Here is an 18998-nt window from a genome sequence, read left to right on the forward strand (position 1 = left end):
CCTACTGATTCCTATAGCAATAAATTCTAGGTGAATGTCAAAACTCATCTTTTTCGGTTTATAGTGGCCAGTGTCAAGAGATAGTGTTCTGGCTGGCTTTCAACTGAACCTATCACTCCAGAAGATTGTGATAAACAATATCAGACCTGACCTTCCATCACCGATTGAACATTGGCTCATATCAACCTGCCCTAAGTTTAGTCATTGTCAAAGCAAAAGGCGGCTTGTAGCGGTCTACAAAACTACTCAATATATAAATAAATAAAATGCATATTTGTGATGGTGTGCTATTTATTGAATTAAAATACCCCTTCAGTTCATATACATTATAATACTACTGTAAATCACAGATAAGGATTAAAAGCGAAAAAACACTGCAGCCACAAAACCAAAAGGCAACTTGTACTATTCTTAGAACATGTCGTATATTGTATTCCTTATAATACCTGGTCACACCATTCACTATCCCGCAAACATCTTTGTTTTAAAACTTTGCTTTCATGCTACCTCTTATGAAAGAGATACAATGGTTGTAGGTACCTAAAATACATTTGTAATAAATAGTCTGTCTATAAATTGGTCACATATTTTATTTTAAGCAAGTTCAGTCACACATAAAATTGGTTGCAGTTCATGCAGATAGATTTTGGTTTCTTGCAATGAACTTCAGCACTGCAAAAAATAAAAATGTCATAATTGTGATCATTTGAGCTAAAGACTGAAGATTTTCAGGGAGAAAATAGCTCAGCATAATATGCTGACAAGCTGGTTGTTTCTTGTTTAAACAGTGGTAGTAATTCTGCGCAGTGATGTGTTTTTTATGTTGTTTGCTGGCTCTGTCAGGTGGCATTGAGCTGTGACACCTCGACTGTAATAACTTATTGCACTGGACTTTCTTACTACTCTGCATCTAGTTGGTGCCAAAACAAGTCTGTGTTCAAAGACGTGTGGTCCAATGCAGATGGTGTTGGTCTGGTTAGTTAGTGTTTATCAACTGGATAGGACCAGTCTGCGCCCCAGTGTGTGGGTACTTGAGTTGATGCATACCTGCCAACCAGAACAAAAATATTACAGTGTGAGGAGGGGCGGGGCGGGCCTAGTGCAGAGGAGTACATAAGGGGCACTTTTGAAACCCACTCTATCCCCAAGCCCCCTCCCTACCACCCCCCGCCCCCACAAAAAAAACTTGTTGAGGCTGGTGCTGATGTCCTGGGGTGTTTTAACAACCCTTAATGGATGTGGGATGTTAAAAGCCTCAGAAAACGAGCTAAAACCACTATGTATGGTGGTTTGCAGCTCGTTTTCCCTGCCACCGTGTGATATCAGCTCCCCATCAGGTGACCAGGTGATGGGAGCCGATAATGTGTGTCACACGGTGGCACCCTGTGAGTTGGCAGGTATATAGTGATGGCCAGCTCATTCTGATTTGATTTTGTGCTGTTTTCTTCTTTAAAGTATGTTTCATCCATCTTGGCACCACACAGAACACCCCAAGAAATAGAATGGTGCATTTTTTGACGGAATGATATAGCACGAACTCGAACCGAAGGAGGCCTTATATGAGCACTAGTTACACTACAGAATCCATATTCATTTTTTTAGACAAGGGGTGTGGGGGGGTGCCCTCCCACAATGCCCAGCTTCTCCCTTGGGTGACGATCTTCCCGCTCCCCACGTTCTACCCTCGACTCCTCAATCAAGCCTCGAATATTTATTGATATCTGATCGCGCGCAACGACGACCAAACAAACGCGAACAAGTAGTAATTTGATGATGCCTGTCAGCGTTAAAGCGTCCTGACTCCTGATCGCAAGATAACGAGTAATAGGAGTCTGTTTACTTTGGAACGGACTGCGGGGCCCTTTGTCAGTGGATGGCGCCAAATCCGGTTGCAGGCATTTGCTGCCCCGGTCAGCTCACCCCCTCACAATCGCTGCTTTCTGTGGCCTCGGCGGGCTCAGAAATGATTTGACCACTTAAGAAAAAGACAGCACGGAACCTTTCGGAGCATTTGGATGTATGTATGTCGTCAAGTATTTTTTGTCTGCATTTGTTTTTAGGATCCTGCATTTTCGCTCCCAGTCCCACCTTGTTACCAGTTACTCATCATTTTTACTTCATCTGAAAAGCTATTTCTGTTGGTTTCAAAACAAATACAAGCACATTTCCATGTTGGTAGCAATTTGACTTGCTTTAAGTTTTCTTCTGCCGTCCTTACTTGCTAACTTTCCATTCCTTCCTCTGAAGTTCCTTCCCACCGCCGCTTCCCTTTTCCTGTTTTTTCCTTTTCATTACCATAAATCACACACTGTAAATTCAGTTCGTTGCCCAAGTGTTTTCAGAAACACGCAGGGGTGAATCACTAAGGAGTGCTGTTCTTTAATCGTAAATCCAAACTTCTGTAGACATTTTTCAGTGCCACTTTTTGTCGACAATCATTAACTATTTCATAAAGCTGCCTGTAGAAAGCTTGTGAAGCTTTTTTTCAGAAAAATGAGAGACGAGGCGCTAGGCTTAGCGAGCACATGGGCCATGTTGCGAGGCAAATATAAAAGTGGGGTCCTCTGTTGAAGCACGGCATTCTTGTGGCCTAAAGCACCCAGCATTATGTTCCATTTTTATTTTACACCTGGACACTATTCAGCATTCTCTTATCAGCCAGCTATTATCCACCAAGCATTGGCAATGCGAATATGTCTGGCCTTAAAGTAATGTTATATGTACTGTGAAGAATTATGAGAAAATAGCATGGGAATGAATATGAGTAGAAAGTAGGGATACCATTCCTCGTCATGCGTGTCCCCAAAAGTGACAGGTCTGTGTGTCCTTAAAAGTGCCAGGTCTGTGATTGTCACCAAATGTGCCAGATCTGTGATTGTCACCAAATGTGACAGGTCTGTGATTGTCACCAAAAATGACAGGCCTGTGTCCCCAAAAGTGACAGGGCGTTCCTGTGCTTAAAAGTGACATGGATGTGTGTTTCCTTTTAAAAAAAAAAAAAAAAAAAAAAAAAAAGTGACCGGTCTCAACCCCCCTCTATGATGACTGTAGGTGTTCATTTGTCCCAAGGGGCGGTCTTCCAAGGGGCGGGGTTTGTTTTGGGACCGTCAGCGAACCAGAGTCCTATGACGTTTGTACGCCATTGTTATGGTGTAGAGGTGTACGCCCCTTTTAGAGGCTGCTTAGGATACATATACGACTTCCTTAAGAGCATCGTACAGCAAGCAGAAGCCTGAATACGAAAAGGTGCCCTCACCCCACATCAGTATGAAGAGATACAACCCATTTGTGAAAAGGCCAGTGTTGGGCGGCTCCCAACCCACCATCAATAGATATTACCGCACTTTAACACCCCTGGTAATGGACGAGGATGCTCAACAAGAAACCCCTAGGGCTATGGGCTGCGACGTTACTGGTTTTGGCAATGGCATATGTAGGCCTATGGAAGCTCACCGTCTCAAGGATTGCGTATGTCGGATGTCCCCGATTAAGGGAGACAGCAGCGACAGTGAGGTCTCATGTAGCGGCAGCCTGCTTGCTGGCCTCAGTTCAATGGACCTGGAGGAAGCTGAAGAAGCTGTAGCACCGCCTAATACACCCGTCTATGAAGACATGGACCTTCAGGAGGATAAGGCTGCCGAGAAGGTTGTTCTGCACCATCCTGCTACAAGCGTCGAAGATGATGGGGCATCACAGGACATTAGCGACTCTCAAGATTTCAGAGCAGCCGCCGAAGACGATGAAAATGCGAAGGTTAGTAACATTTTAAAAAGAGAATGTTATGAGCAGGCAATTACATAGCGGTGTATTTTATTTCTTCAACTAACGAACTGTCAATATTTTCTTCTTTTTGACCCTAGAGAGCAAACCCAATCGAATACACATACTTAATAAACTATGGTAAAAAAGATGTAGCACCTCCTAGCACACCCAGCTATGATGCCATGGACCTTCAGGAGGATACGGGTGTTGAGAAGGGTATTCTGCAACAACCCGGTACAAGCGTCGAAGATGATGGGGCATCGCAGGACATTAGTGACTCTCAAGATTTCAGAGCTGCCGCAGAGAGCGGTGAATATGCAGAGGTTAGTAAGAAAATGTTATGCGCGGTCACCTACATAGCGATGTATTTTATTTCTTCAAATTACGGATTGTAATTCTTTCTTCTTTTGAACCCTAGAGAGAAACCCCAAAAAGGCCTGTGCCAGAATGGCGGTCTACAAAAGCGAACAATGTAATTTTCAATTGTCTGTGGTGCTCAAAACAGGCTGAAAGTTCCACGTGCCAAAACCGTGATGGCTGCGACAAGTGTGTATGCAACTCTGATATGTGTGAAAAGGAAGATGAAGGCTTGTCATACTACGCAAGGGAGGAAGTTAAGGCTTTCGCCGCACAGGTGGTCCTAAACTGTGTCAGGCGTGACTATTACAGTCTTTGTAACGGCCATCAAATCAACGATCCGCAGCAGGACGCTCACAAATGTTTGTGTGAATCATACAGAGCAAGAACAATACGCTATATTTGTAGTTTGATAGATCCATACAAGGTGTATAAACTGCTAAGGGTGGTGTATGGGTCGTACGCTGAAAAGAAGCTTGTCCACCCTGATATGTTGAGAATCTTGACGGCGGCAATCAATGAGATCCGATATGCCTATGACCCGAGCTTAAAATTACCGGGTATGCAGGGTATGGGCACCACTTTCAACAGAAAGATGATAGAAAAACTCGTAGCAAGGCGTATGTGTAATCTGTATAAAAAAAATAGAAAAATAGGGTCTTTGGCCCCTCGAAAACTGTTTTAAACAGGGGCTTATTTAACGTTACATGATAGCGTGTATTTAGAACAAAGTAATAGAATGTTACACCGCAAGGTGACTCTGTGTTAATACGTCCTTACGACACTTACTGTGAAAAATGTAAAGTATACTCTGTTTAGGATTTGTTAAATTTTTTCTTTACTTTTTTAATAAAAGGCACTTATGCAAAACAAGTGGCATTCATTGTCTGTTGTGTAGCGGATGATAACATGTCGGGGTCCCTGTTAAGAAAACTTTATTATGATACACGGGGAGTTGGCAGCTTGGGAAGCGCCGAAGCTCTATATAGAAGGGCTGTAGATGAAAACGAACCTGTAAGCAGAGATCTGGTGAAGAACTGGTTATCCGGAGAGGAGGCATATTCACTACATAAACCCGCCAGAAGACGTTTTAAGAGACGGCCTACAATCGTTAATGCACAATTAGATTATCAATGGCAGGCGGATATCATCAGCCTTCAAGATTTAGCAAAACATAACAACGGAGCTCCCTATATATTAACTGTTATAGATGTGCTCTCCAAGTATGCCTACGCAGAAGCGTTACGCGATAAAACTGGGGCTAGCGTCACGGCCGCTTTTAAAGCCATCTTCGAGAAAGGGCGAATTCCTCAAAAACTACAAACAGATGCCGGTAAAGAATTCTTAAACAACACATTTCAGAAATTATTAAAGCACCACGGCGTTCAACATTTTGTAACACACACAGAGGTAAAAGCAGCGGTTGTAGAGCGGTTTAACAGAACTTTAAAGACTAAGATGTGGCGGTATTTTACGGCCCACAACACCTACAGATACGTTGATGTTCTGCAGGCCTTTTTAGATGTATATAATGCCAGTTATCACAGGACCATCAAAACAGCACCCGTAGAGGTAACGCATACTAATTCGTTAGCTGTTTGGAGAACTGTGTACGGACATAATTTCGCTACAAAGGTGAAGAAGCCTATTTTTAAAAAAGGTGATCACGTAAGAATTTCAAAATTGAAAGGGGTCTTTACGAAGGGTTACCAACAGACTTTTAGCGATGAAATATTTATAGTGGAAAGTGTGGAGCTTAAAGAGGGTTTGTATATCTACAGGTTAAAGGACTATGATGGGGAAATGGTGTCTGGGGTGTTTTACAAGGAAGAATTACAAAGGATACCCGCCGATCCGCACAGGGTGTATAAGGTGGAAAAGATTCTGAAAAGGAAAGGTAGAGGCGCTAATAGTCAGGCATATGTCAAATGGAGGGGGTGGCCGGAGAAATTTAACAGTTGGGTGCTGGCCAGGTCCCTGAAGGGTGTGTGAGCTGTGGAGCGTCTAAAAGCTGCTGTTAAGATGGAGACAGCGCCCTTTTATATCACCCTGCCGTCCAACGCTTCTAAAGACATGTTCCCCGACAACCAAATTTCTAATTATACAGTGAAATTGGCTAAGCCTGTGGACCTGAAAGGTGATTGGGAGGTAGCCCTAACCGAGATCCAATACCCTAGAACCTGGAACACATTTACACAGACCGAGGCTAAGTTTTACCTAAAACGTGAGCAGGACCCGATGAGCATGCACGAGAGCATCCCATACGGCTACTATCCCACAGTTTTAAGTGTTGTCGATGCCATCAACAAAGCCATAGGGACCATCGAAACATATACGAATACCCATCTGTCACTAGATAACGTCAGAAGGAAGGTGTTTCTTAAAACATCGAGTCGCACCACAACGTTTAACTGTACCGGTAAATTAAGCCGCGTTTTAGGAACAGTACAGAATGCTAAAAGTCCGGTCGAGCCGGATCACACGTGCCCTGATATTGACGGAGGGTTCTACACACTCTATGTGTATAGCGATATTGTAGAGGCACAGAGGATCGGAGACAGTTACTCGCCCTTGTTAAGATGTGTCCATGTACAGGGCGAAAATAATACGATGGTCAATATTCAATTCAACAAACCCGACTACATAGCAGTTTCTAAAAACCATTTTGACACTATTTCAATTATGATCTTCGACGATCAGTCGCAGCCTGTGTCCTTTAAATATGGGAAAGTTATTGTAAAGCTTCATTTAAGACCGAGACGCGACAGAGGTTATTAAGCAGCCGTCATGGTGGTGGTGAAAACATACGGGGACCCTTCAATGTACAGGGACTATTACCGAAACCAGGCCGGCTATGGAGGCCCACCGTACTTTCAAGGGTCACCTGTTATGTATGGGGCTGGTCTAGGAGGTTTCTTCCGCAGTCTTTTTAGAAGAGCTATGCCATTCTTGAGAAAAGTCTATGAAATTGTAAAACCGCATGTTAAGGCGGCGGCTTCGAACATTGCCCATGATGTTGTTGGCTCTGTTACTTCGGCGGTTGCCGAACGTATGAACAAACAGCCGCAAGAAGGCGCTGGCTTAGTGTACAAGCCGCGCACGAGCGTTAAAAGGAAGCGCCGTGCATCGAGACGCAGAGGACCGCCGGCCCCCTATAAAAAAAAGAGGAGTTCTTCAAAGCGTGCTCAGAAAAGAAAAACCCCAAGACGGAAGAGAGCTACGAAGAAGAAGAGATCCTCCTCTAAAGTAAATATTTTTTAAAGCGGCACAACCTAAAGCATGGCCTTCGTACACTGTGCATCGGGCGAGTGCGCCAAATCCGAGTTAGACTTGTTTACTCTAAAGCCTACACAGACAAGCATCGAAAACAGCTTCTTCATGGAGGTATCGCCTTTAGCCGCTTTGACACCATTGGCCCCTATAGAGTTTTATGTATCAGGGTCCACGGATATGTATCTGGATCTCAACAACACGCTACTCCACCTTATGTGTAAAATTGTAAAAGCTGATGGTTCCGACATAGCAGCAGACGCTAAAGTGGCTACGATAGCTTATCCCCTCGCAACCCTGTTTAATCAGGTGGACATCACCCTGGGCGACCGGCTCATCACACAGAACGATAACATGTACGCCTACAGAGCCTACCTCGAGAGCATTCTAAATTACAGTAGCGATGCCCTCGACACGCAGCTTTCATCGGGGCTCTTCTACAAGGACACATGTGAACATTTTGAAGTCAAGGAGTTGGACGGTGAAAATCAGGGCTTTGTAAAAAGAGCCAGTTTTGCATCGGCCAGTCGCCAGTTTGACCTTCTGGGCCGCATACATTCAGACCTATTCTTCCAAGATAAACTGCTCATCAACGGAATCGATCTTAAGATCAAGCTCACGCGTAACAAGGATTCATTCTGTCTCATAAGCGGGGATGCAGAACAGTACAAGTTGGACATACGGTCAGCTAGTCTGTTTGTAAAGAGGGTAAAAGTGTCCCCGAGCGTCAGACTAGCTCACGCCGACGCTTTGCAAATATCAAACGCCAAGTACGCTGTGGAAAGAGTGACTCTGAAGGTATTCAGCATCCCAGCAGGTACACGGCTAACGCAGCAACAGAATTTATTTCTGGGACAATTACCTAAGCTTATCATCATCGGATTTGTAGACAATACAGCTTTTAGCGGCTCCTACGCCGCAAATCCCTTCAATTTTAAGCACTACAACATCAACTACGCCGCTCTGGTCCACGAGGGTACCGTGATTCCTGCAAAACCCTACACACCCAGTTTTATAAGCTCCAACTACATCAGGGAATACCAGGGGCTGGTTTCGATAACCGGGAAACATCTTCGGGACTGTGGTGTAGCTGTGACAAGAGAAGGCTATGGGACCGGATACACGCTGTTCGCATTCGACCTGACCCCTGACATGGAAGACGGTGATCACTACAACCTTGTCAAAAACGGAAATCTAAAAGCGGAAATACGATTCAGTAATCCGCTACCTGCGAATGTGAACATGATCGTATTCTCGGTATTTGACAGCATCATTCAGATCAACCACGCCAGACAGATTTTGTTTGACTATCTTTAAACGTTTGTGAAATGGACACTGTGCAGATACGGGACTTCTTAAGCAGGCACAAATACGCTAGGAAATATTTTTTAGGTGTTTTCCCTAGCGATGGGCTGCCTACCGAAATAGGGTCAGAAAGACCATGCGCCCTAGTCTTTAACACCGATCCTCATTACAAGGGTGGAACACACTGGGTTGGCATGTTTATAGATAGTGACACGGTTACGGTGTTTGACAGTACATCTGAGTTCCCCGAACACAGTATCTATACAAAACCCATATTCAAGTTTGTGAAAAAAGCTGCGGCGAGGGTTGAGTATAATAAGCTACGGGTCCAGGATTCGCTTGCCATCACATGCGGGGAACACTGTATTTATTTTATCAGTAAAATGTCTGAGGGTACGTCGTTTAGAAATTTCTTAAATCTATATTCGAGTGACCTTGTTAACAATGACAGTATAGTTGTGCAATATGTAAAAGAAAACACAAGGGTCTCGGTCCGGCCTGTGAAAACCGAATATAGTGTCTGTCAAAAATGTAAGGGATTGTAACACATGTATGTTTAATGATGAACGTTTAAAATAAAGACATTTTTTAAAGCACACATTCAGACTCTGTATTTCTATGCTGTCTCATACATCAGAATTAAAATGTTTTAAAAAGACGAGTGAGAAGGGTTGAAAATTTATAAAAGTGTTTATTACAAACAGTTATGTAGGTTACGCATTACATTGACAGTCATTACTAAAGAAATATATGAAGAAAAATCACTGTTATACATGTAGAAGGCCCAGTTATTCAATAAGTCTGTAGAAACATTAAGGATTAATCCACGTGTGGGTCTTGGACATGTGTCTTTTTCGCCGTGCTGAAGGCCCCATGGGGTTGCTCCAAGAGGGTGATAGTAGGGGCCCGTCAGAGGCGGCAGGCGATGGCGGGAGGGGCGTCTTTAAACTTTCAAGCATACGCCTGTGTTCGTTATTACCCACGAGTGTGGAAGGGATGTTGAGTTCAGCGGCCGCTTGTAGAAACTGCTCCCAGCCTCTCGGAGCATTTTGATGCGTTAGGATCTTGGGGTGAGTGAGACCTTTGACCAGATCGTACATGTGTGAACCAACAACCGGCTGTCCCTTGTAAAGAAATTTACAAGGTTAGCTTAGAAAGCTTAGAAATTTTTTAAGGATGCTGGTGTAAAGGGTAGCTTTGTCGTAGGGGTTTAGATCCGTCCGGTTCAAAATGTCTTTAATTTCAGCATCCAGGCGTAGAGTCTCATTACGGCGTATATCCCAGGCATTGTCCGCAGTAGAGCCCAGTTTCTCCAATTGTTGCTTAGGAACCAGATACATCTTTGAGGCATGCTCCATCACAGTCCTGAGAGGAGGCTTGTAATTACGGGTATAGCTATGCCCAACAATGAGCCTATAAAACCCCCAGACTGTTTCACCAGTTTCCTCTTGGTGATGAGTGAGGCCCTTTTATTACTGAGCTTCCTGATAAGATGTCGCTTCTTCTTCAACACTTGTAACTGGCTCTTTGATATAGGGACATTGCCTTTTAGTGTGTTTAGAGCTATTTCTGAAATGTCTGCCACTAAATTGTCAGAAGCTGCGCAGAGGAGAGCCTTTCGCTGTTGGGGACTGGCTGTTACCAACATTTTCAGGAGGGCCAAATTGCGACGTAGGCGTTCAGACATGGTCAGCACCTTTGGGGGGTTATAAGGTCTGGCTACAAATGTCTCTAATGGTCTTCAGCGCTGCTTTTTATAGGCTCTGGACTTAGTCTTTGGGGTGTAAGCGACTGGGAGATCAGGGGGAAAAATATCAGCCCTTAGTCTGTAGTCTTCTAGAGTATTATTTTTTAAGTCGACCAGCAGGTAGCCGTGGGGTTTTGATGTAGCGTCGTTAAAGGCCTCCATGAAGAAGTGTGTGTTCCCAGGGTACATCTGCTTAGCTATGATGGATATTTGCTGCTTGTCACGGGGATTTTTAAATAAAACAAGATATGAGGCATTAAGTGCTATAGAGCGGCTATTCTTACCCTTGTAAAACAAGTTCTGCACAATGTAACATATGCTTAGATTGCGGTGATGTGAATATTGAGTAAAAGCTCGTTCTAGCTCAGGATGGTCACCACCTTCGCGCATAAGGTCATCGACAATCACCATGTTTACAAGGGTCGGGGGTAGCAGCTCATCGTCGTTGAGATTCTCAGGTATACCTTCTATAAATCTGATATGAGGGAAGCTGCGGGACAGGTCGGTATAAAGCTCTTGCCAGCACGAATAAAGCCATACGATGTTATTAGGTGTTTGGGATAAAGCACCTGCAGCATTTTCTAAGAGCTTTTTTATAAAGTAGCTTTTACCGCAGTTTGAGGGCCCTGCTAACACACAGGAGAATGGGTGCTGTAATCGGGTGTCCATTGTGCTGGTGGTGTCCTCTCTAATGCTCCTAATATCCGTACGGCAGTGTTTTATAATCAGTAGTCAGGACCCTTTTGTCAAAAACAACGCGTAAGGTTTTATGTAGGGGCTGTGTTGTAATTTCCCACTTCTTTTTGGATCTGACTATGCAGGGCTGGTTAACAACTATGGTTTTATCATTTTCATGATCGGCCGCTGCAGAGTATTCATGCACCAGATCTTTCAGACTGTCAAAATTAATTTTGAGGGTGTTGCTGACGTTTAATGTTATACCTTTGACCTTCATACACACTTTGTTGGTGTTCGTTTTGTACGAATATGTCTTAGGCCCGGCTGAGGTATATTCTATTATGTACTCATCCTTATCGAGTTCGCTGGTCAAATTACCTAGATAATCCCCAAGAGGAGGATCTTCATCCCCCGGTTTACTCAGAAAAATCACTGAGTCGGTATCATGATACAGACAACGGTCCTGGAGTTTATCCATAACACCGTAAAGCTCTAGACGGGCGTGTGCAGTCGTGAAGCATGCTATAAAGATGTTTATGTTGTTACACGTTGTGGGATACTCTTTTGTGTATTTCCAGCACACAGCAGCGGTCTCGTCATCGATAAACTCGCAGCTGGACACCTCGTAACAAGGTGCAAAAAGGTACTTAAACAGTTCGTCAGGATCTGTTATTAAGGTCGTATTTGACATGTTTGTACGCTGTGCGAATTTTCCCCATAAGGAGTTGAGACAGAGTTTGGCTAACTGTCGGCGGGCAGGGTTGACTTCTATCAAATGTGGCCGTAAACGTATACCCTCGTGCGTGTGGTAGTCATCGATGTATTTCTGCTTTGCAGCTTGACTAGTACACCATTCGGGATATCCGGAGGCCTCCTGTTTGTCTCTCAGAAACAAATTAATGTAGCGTGAAAAGAGACGTGTCGTGGTTCTCTTAAAATGCCACACCTCGTGTACTCTACCGAGTCTGTAGCCTTTGTCTAAGGCAGCTTGGACCTCGATGGTGCACCAGGTCCCTGTGAGCATCCTTTGTTCTTCGGTGTGACTGCAACCACCGACCTCTTTAAACACAGCGCATGTACGACAGAGGGGGAACATCAGCTTACCATCAACTCTGTATGGTAACACAGGAAAGTAAAGCTGCCTTGGAGGATAGATTTCACATTTGACTAGCCCGAAGTATTCGGAAAGGGGCTTAAAGTCTCTATATATGATGGTAGGGTGCCCTAAGGGGTACACCTTCATTTTGTTTACAAATGGGTACAGACTGGTGAAATCATAATAGTGTATTTTCTCACCCTCCCCAGCGGCCCTGTACAGCTGTATGGCATTTGTACGCCCCCCGAATAAGGCATCGCGGGGTTCCAGAGGTTGTGGTAAATCACGACTCTGAAGGAAAGAACGTAGCTCAGTGTTGGTTGCTATCATCTCTAACCACTCGTGCTCCCATAGTACACGCAGAGCAAAGCCACATTTTTCAACATACTGGGCCCTTATCATAGTACGTCTGTGTAAGTGTCCAAATTTGGCCCCCAGCAGTCTGTTAAACTCATGGGGTTTGTAACACTGTGGACAGCCGTGGTAAAAACACCCGTTGTATTCAAATGCAGTCCGCACGCCCTTAATTTCAGCGTACCCGTCCAGGTAATAGGGACCCAGGCGGTATTCACCACCCTGTAAGGCATGCCGAATATCGATGTCTTCCTTCTCAGAGACGTACATGAGCCATTGGATAGAAGGGGTTGAATAACGTTTCTGTTTACCGTTATAGAGGTCTGGCGGCACTAGAGCGATACTTTCTGGTCTTAAAAACATGTGCTTGTAGATGGACATACACATGGAGGCCAAGGTGATGTTTTGAAAAGGGTCTATGTATTCAACCGACTTTGGCATTTGAGGTGTCTTGGGTTTCAAGACCCTGACGTTCTTAGTCATTTGAGTTGTTTTGTGTTTCATGACCCTGACTTTCTTAGTCATAGACACCACAACATCTCTGAAGAGGTTGCATGCCTGTCGCAGGATCATTACATCGGCCTTGCAATAGGCTTTCAATTCGGTTTGAAAATTAAACTCCTTTTCATGGTTTTCAGAATACCACTGTACAAAACTCTCTTTCTCAGCAGGCATCATATAATCAACCCCGTAGCTGTCCGGAGGCGGCATGGGCCCCACATAATTCTGGTTCGCCCAAGTGTTAAAAAAGTGTGGAAAATAACCTTTACACCCGGGAAAACCAAAAGCTTTTGGTAGCTTGCTCAATTTCATGGGTAGGAAATTCAGGGTGTCTATGAACCTTATTTGTAACTGCCCAGCCATTAACAACATCAGCTTGGACCCTTGAGTGATGAGTTCTACTTGCACCTTTTCACGAATCATATTCTGTAAAATAAAGAATGAGTCGTATGCTTTAGAGTTGTGGGCAAGCATGGTATACCCTTTGAATTTTGACTGAATGAACGTATTGAGGAAATCACCAACGCACGTTCGCCCCTCAAACTCCCAGCAGTCATCGGAAGTTAGATGGTGAGCGTAAATATAGTTAGGTTGGTGTACCCCCGTCTCCTGTGTGCACTCTATATCAAAAACAATGTAATCTTCGGTTTTGGGCGGTTGTCTGTCTTTAACCATGTAACACTGGTGTACAAAGCCAGCCCGACATGGAATCTGACACCTTGGACATTTCATGCCATTGCATTTGTGCTCTGTCGACACATATCGGCCACACTCTTGACAGTCCATTTTAGGGCTGCATTTAATAGCTTCCCGGTGTATGAGCAAGCAGGCTTGCGAGCGGCAAAACATTTTACAGGTGCGACACATCACCTTCAGGGCCTCGTCTACAACGCAACCATCCCTCTGACACATCTTACAATGTATTTCACACTGATGCTGTGCCTTAGTGTTGTATATATGGTTGCAATGTGTGCACACGTACTTGACTCCCAGAAAACTTTTAAGGTTCAAGATACCGTAAAAGTGATTCTCATGGTGAAGGACATATACAGTCTTGTTTTTCACACGCTCCCCGGTTGTAAAGTATTTCCAAGAACCGTTGTGATAAAGAACTTTCACCGTAACGGCGAAATAGTTCTCAAAAAGACCTATGTCGCCAAAGCCGACCATGCGGTCTGGAGGTATTTCAAGAACCGCATGGGCTTCAGCTGCTCTAGACATGATGACAGCGTCGGTGGTGTTGCGACCCATCAGCAATCCCACGATGCTGGCCGCCAGACATGTGTTGGCTGCTCCGTTGTTAAAGTTGAGCAGCCAACGTTGTTTCTTACCAATGATCTTACTGTACAGGACACTCTTTAAAGGCCTGGAAACACCCCCCTCACGACCCCTTACAATGAGGGCTATGACTCTGAAAGTGCCATAGGCGACTAGTTCAGCCTTACTCTGTAAAAGCTTTGACAGGTTTTCTAAAAATTCCACAGCGTCAAACACATCAAGGGCCCTTCTTTTGGTGAACAACGGACTGTCAAGGCCCTGCCCCTGGAAGCGTAGCTGGAAAAAATCATTAGGACCCACATCACGTATCAACCTATCAATGAGTGATTGCACAGCCTGCTGTATGACTAAATGCCCGTGCAGGGAGGACCTTATCCGGTGTAGGTTAATAAACCTAAACTCCTCATAGTGCTCTGTAGCGTTAAATCTCTCTACAGTACGGCTGTAGGTTCTGACGCTCTCTAAGAACACTGTCTCTGAATCCTCATCTTGAGGAATCTGACTGGAGGGGGAGTTTGCTGTCGTATCACTTTGGGGATTCTGGTTTAGGCCGGGCTTGGGGGTCCTTTTAAGACGCCGTGTAGCGCATATTTTGGCTTTCTTTAATTTACTTATTAAAAGCCGGCGTTGTTTAGCGCTATTAGCCCACTTATGTTTTTTGCGGGACCATACTTTTCTAGGTAGCCGACCCCCTCCTACCTGAACAGTATGGTTTGTGTCTGTGTGTGATGTGCTCATAGAAACCTCTTCTACAGCCCCAGCCCTAGGGCCTTCTGTGTGTACATGGGATTGTCGTTTTGGTGCTCTACCCCGGGATCCCTCCAACTGTACTGCACAAGGGCGGTCCTCGCCTGAACTTGTGTAATGACTGGTGCATTGTACCGGTGTATGTGATTCAGGCGGTGCTTGTGAAAATATATAATCTTGCTTGCGGGGTTCCATGTCCTTTTTACGGTTGAGGAAGCGTAAGAAACGCAGGGACTTTGTCAGAACTGTGTGGACACGGCTGCTGTATTTAGATTTACGCTTACTTTTATTAACACCCAGGGGTTGTTGGGCCTTTAAGGGCCTCCGTAGGCATAGTCAAGAGGGGATACTCCAAATATCGGCCACTGTTGTTTGGCACGTTTGTATGATAACCCTTTTACACTGGTCAACCATTTGTAGTATCTTTCGCTGCGCCTCCAGCCCCGATCTGTCGACGCTACCGCACACTCCTAGTTTTAAGGTGGCGGTGTTCACTTGTCGTTTTAACTTTCTGACCGCCAGCTGTATGTCTTTCACATGGGCCCCTAGTACCTCTTTTGGGTTTACAGAATCGTATTGCGGCGGATTAGGGATGAATACAGTGGCCGGCTGTACACCATGCTGGAGCATCCCTGGACCCCCACTCGCACCATTCGCCGCAACACCATTCTGTAACTGAGGTACCGGAGGGTTCATAGAAAGAGGGTCCCAGTGTGAACACCCCGGGGCTGCCGTGAAAGGGTCCTCACTAGATATGTCCTCTAAACCCTGATTTGACCAATCGTCCCAACCCGTACTATTATCACCGCATATTGCTGATGGTGATGGTTGGCTTACACTGGTTGCGGGGCTGGTTGGGTCGTATGCCCCCGGTGGTGGAATAGGTGACATAAGGGTTGGGGAGTGTAAATGGCCGTCAAAACAATCGGGGTCCCTATCGGCTAAGGAATGGTCGTGGTTGTGATCGGGTGAATGTCTAACAGCCGTATACAAATACCCCCTGTGGGTGCTTGAAGGGTCCTTGTGAGTTGCTTCTGAGGGGCTATCAAGCTTGGCAACCATACCTATCAATGCCTTGAGACCACCACTGGTAGCTTTGTAAGGGTTGCCTGGGGGCTGAGCATTATCAGCCTCTGAGCTTCTAAGCCCAGCATGCATGATTATAGCCGGTTTTAGGGTTTGGTCTCTGGGGAACCCCTCTAAGGTATGGGTAGGAGATGGCGTCTTAAGGGGTTTGATTAAGGGATCTGCCTGCACCCCTTGTTTCTTCTTAAGACAGGATCTTGAGAGGCGCCTCGCTTTAGGAGTTTGGGGATGTACCATATCTTCAGCGACTGTCGTTGAGGCTTTGAGAGGGTTCAGATACGCCACATCACTTTTACACTGAACAGGCCTAACTTTGTCGGGGCTTGTAAGTACGTCCTTGCTGTTGCCCCCCTCCTGGTGTAGAATAGACATTCCTGTAGGATTGTTCAACATGCTGGAGGAGGGATTGATCTGACATTTTGCAGCCGTGCCTGTTCTCTGTTGTATGTGCGTGTAGTATGTGCAAAGCTTGTCCTGGCGCACACGCCTACTCACACCTTTTGCTGCAGGCTCTGCATTCTGAACGGTCGTTGTTATATCCCTTAACGGCTTCGCAGACCTCTTGACCACACACGTATTTTCAGCTGTGTTCTTTTGAACGGCTCCTAGAATGTGAGATAACATATATATATATATATATATTAGAAAAAATAAAGAACATGTATAATGATGCTTACACTACCCATAGTCACCCCACCACAATAATTTCTACACGTCCCCCTTTATACAACCACTACAACACGGCGGCTGCCCCCCTTCTACCTGCTAGAATAAAACACAGAGAGTTCTTTTTTTCGCACCCTTTTGTAAAAACACACCTTTTAGAGGTCTTTTCCCCGCTCCTTTCTTCGTCGTCGGTTCCTTTCCATATGTTGAAGCTTTCCTCTTTAGCGGTCTTTCTTTTGATGGTGGTGCAGTCTCTTGCAAAGCAGCGTCGGTCGTGCTTGTCTCTGAGGAACCTGCAAAGAAAAAATAATCACATTTGTGGTATAAACAAGTCCTTAGCAGTCCCTTCTGAGAAGCCCTCCTACAGTACGCCCCTGGGGATATTGGGCTAACAAAGTCTAAGTCTTAGACAGTTTAAAGAACACCGGCATTTCTTTTTGATTTACCTGAAAGAACCCCATTATCCTGAATACGTTGCGACACCTCTTGAGCCCCCATGTATAGCTCTAGATCATCAGAATCTAGTTGTAGAGCTGCGTCATAATCTATAAAAGTATACACACATGAGAAGCCCATTAGAAAAAAGCAGAACTTCTGAGACAAGGGTGTATAAAAACTACACATAACTATGCAACTCTAAATACATATACCTGCTTGTATGGCTAGCATTTCGTCATCGGTGATGTTTATTACAGGGATGGCTAGCATTTCGTCGTCGGTGATGTCTATTACAGGGATGGCCTGTTTAGGGTTAGATTTAAAAAAAAAGAGGTTTAAAACTACACATCATAAACAAGGCCTTACAGTTTGTTACATACACCTTAGAAAATGCCAATGATAAATTCAAAATTGAAAACAGCCTTGTCTGGACATTTAATTTTTAATAAGCTCATCTCATACCTACACACATGCCCAACATAGGTACACCCCTAACATTTTGCGCATATCCATAGTATATAAACCTCAAGTTGTTCTTTACAACCCTTTAATAAACATAGCGACATGTTAGAATTATAAACGCCAGTAACAACAGGATATTCCTAGGGAAAAAAGCAGTCACAATCTACCCTAAATACATTATACACAGCCCTGTGTACATTATATACACTCTCAGGGTTGCATTTTGAAAGGGCTGTCTGGGTAGAGAAAAAGTACGCATTTTAAAACGGGCTGTCTGGGTTGCGCAAAAACATGAGAAAAAACCCTGCGCCATAGCCTATGCTTCTGGGCAAATCACTTAATTTATTTATTTATGCATTTATGTATGCGTTTTTATATAGCACCGGCTTTACCCTAAGGTGGCAGAGCGCTTCACAGTAGGAACAGTACTGATACATGCGGAGCAAATTACAGGGGAACAAATTACAGAAGCAAGCGTTCAGTTACATGCTGCAATAGTGATAATTGGGAGCAACCAAAATGCTGTAGGTAGCAAAGGTACAGTACCGGAGGAAAAAAAAAGTGACGTGTGCACGTTACAAAAAGTGTACAAAGTACAAGTAGAGGTTAAATACTGCAATAAACGGTAGACACTCCAGCACAAGAACAAACGTTCCGGATGCAATGGCGGCACTTTTGCAAGTATCTAAAACAAACAAAATGTAAGAGATAGCAACCGGTTTGTTACATGGGGAAAAGTAACGTGTGCATCTTACAACAGAGAACCGGCCACCGGTACAGGGGTAAAACTGCAATAAATGGCCGACCTTCAGGTCGAGTTTGCGCTATATAAAATGACCCCAAAGCACGAAATCTTGAAAGCGGCAGGACCTCTGCTACTCAGGTCCCTGCTGCTGTAAACACTTTTTTATGTTTTCATTTTATTTATTGCCCATACTCAGGGGCGTTGTCGCGCTAAATCAATATGCCCCATTTAAAAGGATAAAAAAAAAATCTTGAAAGCTGCAGGGCCGCTGCTAATCCGGGCCCTGAAGCAGTAATCACAATTTTTTTTGTTATTTAAATTTATTGAATCCCCACCTTTGGGGCACAGCCAGCATGTAGGAAGCTCTGCCAAGGAGCTTCCTCGGCGCGTGTGCGAGGGCGGGCCCCGCCCCTTCATGATGTCAGGGGTGTCCCCGATGACATCACTGAGGGGTTGGGCATGCCTTGGCATCCGCTTTGAGGATGCTGCTTGCTGCCCTGCCACCG

At 44.7% G+C, this 18998-nt stretch overlaps 2 protein-coding genes across 2 annotated transcripts; one reads left to right on the forward strand and one right to left on the reverse strand.

The window, feature by feature from the left end:
- Positions 1 to 3267: 3267 nt before the first annotated feature.
- Positions 3268 to 4804, forward strand: LOC144752668 (uncharacterized). The gene is made up of 3 exons (XM_078640535.1): positions 3268 to 3753; positions 3861 to 4085; positions 4181 to 4804. The coding sequence occupies exons 1-3, from the start codon at positions 3268 to 3270 to the stop codon at positions 4802 to 4804; spliced, it is 1335 nt and encodes a 444-aa protein (XP_078496661.1).
- A 5679-nt stretch (positions 4805 to 10483) lies between these two features.
- LOC144755460 (uncharacterized) lies at positions 10484 to 17598 on the reverse strand. The gene is made up of 4 exons (XM_078644418.1): positions 17498 to 17598; positions 17294 to 17392; positions 17000 to 17140; positions 10484 to 16786 (listed from the first exon to the last, which is right to left on the reverse strand). Exon 4 carries the CDS (start codon positions 15288 to 15290, stop codon positions 11139 to 11141), a length of 4152 nt encoding a protein of 1383 aa, XP_078500544.1. The 5' UTR covers positions 15291 to 16786; positions 17000 to 17140; positions 17294 to 17392; positions 17498 to 17598; the 3' UTR covers positions 10484 to 11138.
- Between the last annotated feature and the right edge of the window lie 1400 nt (positions 17599 to 18998).

The sequence above is a fragment of the Lissotriton helveticus genome, chromosome 5_1, assembly GCF_964261635.1.
Source record: "Lissotriton helveticus chromosome 5_1, aLisHel1.1, whole genome shotgun sequence".
Taxonomy (NCBI): Eukaryota; Metazoa; Chordata; class Amphibia; order Caudata; family Salamandridae; genus Lissotriton; species Lissotriton helveticus.

Bases quoted from the DNA above. Each gene is read 5' to 3' on its own strand.
- LOC144752668 (XM_078640535.1), top strand. From the start codon at position 3,268: ATGAAGAGATACAACCCATTTGTGAAAAGGCCAGTGTTGGGCGGCTCC. The intron at 3,754-3,860 runs GTTAGTAACATT...TTTTGACCCTAG, and splicing joins AAGACGATGAAAATGCGAAG to AGAGCAAACCCAATCGAATA. The intron at 4,086-4,180 runs GTTAGTAAGAAA...TTTGAACCCTAG, and splicing joins AGAGCGGTGAATATGCAGAG to AGAGAAACCCCAAAAAGGCC.
- LOC144755460 (XM_078644418.1), bottom strand. From the start codon at position 15,290: ATGGAACCCCGCAAGCAAGATTATATATTTTCACAAGCACCGCCTGAA.